Here is a 1,550-nt window from a genome sequence, read left to right on the forward strand (position 1 = left end):
TTATTTCATCCTTATATACCGATTTTTATCAAACAACAGCAATTGAACTATCTGTTTTTATTGAGTTAGCATAGTTTTATCTTCCACATGATGACCATCAGCTCTCCTGTTCCTCCTCCTCTTTTGCCTTTTGAAACTCTTGGAATTTAAAAGCAACTCGGTGGAGAGGCCTCTGGAGGCGGCATTGTGATAATAGAGGACCCAGATCTGTGAGGGCCCGATTCTGTAACCCAGCGCTGGACTTCATAGTACTTAGTCCTGGTTTTCTCTAGGGGGAAAATAAAAATTATTTCACATTATGTGGAGGTGCACTATATGGTACCCAATAAGCATCTCATAATTTCAGATTCGTTATATTTAAAATATCATGGTCCTGGTCCCTAGTCGCCATTCCATACAAATTCCTTTTTCCACTTAACTTCGAAAGAGACATTTGGTCATTTAAGAGTCCCCTCTTTTCACTTACAGCTGTAACCCCTTATCCGTCCCCTTGTGCTGGAGTGGCTTGTGTGTTGCTGTGACGCTGGGAGCTATGCCACTGGTGTTTCAGGTGCCAGCAGGGTCCCCCAAGGTGGATAGGTTTCAGCAGAGCTTCCAGACTAAGAACAGCAGATTCTGCCGGGAGCTTTTATTTTGTTTTGTTTTTTGCTTCAGCAATCATGGTGAACTTAATTCAGATGGTGCGTGACCACTGGGTTCATATCCTGGTCCCTATGGGATTTGTCGTTGGATGTTATCTGGACAGAAGGAATGATGAAAAACTGACTGCCTTCCGGAATAAGAGTTTATTATTTAAAAGGTTAGTGGCTACATTCTCTTAAAACAAGCTATTGACTAGTTTTGGGGCATATTCTTCGTACTCTATGTGTCAAGAAGAAGGCTAAGGGATCATTTCCCCCTGACCGCTGCCACACAAGTGGTATTTCCCATGAGTTTTATTTGTTATCTCATCCTTTCGTGGAGCTGTGTGATTACCTCTGCAATAGAATTAGCCTTCAGTTTATGGACAGGTGGTCTCAAACCTTTGCAAGTCCCATTCTTTAGAAAGCAGTGTGCTTTTTACCATGGAAACAATTATTAAACAGCTCACCAAAGCCTCCCTTATGTACTGCTTTGCATGTGCTGTTAGGTGCTATTTGGTGTAAGCTAGTGTCTGGCTCAAATGCTGCTGTCCTTAGGTGCTCTTGAGTTGATTGTTGGCTCGCATCCCCCCAGTGAGACAGTAGAACTAGAGCCGAGTCCTGTGAAATAGCTCCTCTCCTCAGCCTGCACCAAATCTGACAGCAGCTCTCCCTCCCCTTTGCTCTCCTGACCATTTGTTACAGCGGTCACATAGAACACTCACAGGCAGTCACCATCAAATTCGGTTTGCTAGAGAAGTCACAGATTACAATTCAGGTTGAGAAATGATTCGGGATACAGTTCTTCAGTCAGGACCAGCACAGGCAGATCTCACTTTGGCCCTCAGCCCCTCACGCCTCTTGGACCAACCTGGACTCTGCACCCCACTCAGCCAGCAATCCTTGGCCCAAATGCACTGAACTCTCTTA

At 44.6% G+C, this 1,550-nt stretch overlaps 1 protein-coding gene across 1 annotated transcript in view; it reads left to right on the plus strand.

Annotated features, from left to right (window-relative positions):
- The window catches only part of NDUFB1 (NADH:ubiquinone oxidoreductase subunit B1), a 3,961-nt gene extending 3,125 nt beyond the window's left edge, over positions 1–836 (plus strand). Inside the window, exon 2 of the mRNA XM_030885033.2 lies at positions 655–836. Within this exon, the coding sequence (XP_030740893.2) occupies positions 660–821 (162 nt within the window). The 5' untranslated portion in view covers positions 655–659 and the 3' untranslated portion in view covers positions 822–836. The remainder of the gene's footprint in view (positions 1–654) is intronic.
- Positions 837–1,550: the final 714 nt, after the last annotated feature.

The sequence above is a fragment of the Echinops telfairi genome, unplaced genomic scaffold (assembly GCF_000313985.2).
Source record: "Echinops telfairi isolate 266 unplaced genomic scaffold, ASM31398v2 ScPeMD7_18;HRSCAF=68, whole genome shotgun sequence".
In the NCBI taxonomy this organism is placed as follows: domain Eukaryota; kingdom Metazoa; phylum Chordata; class Mammalia; order Afrosoricida; family Tenrecidae; genus Echinops; species Echinops telfairi.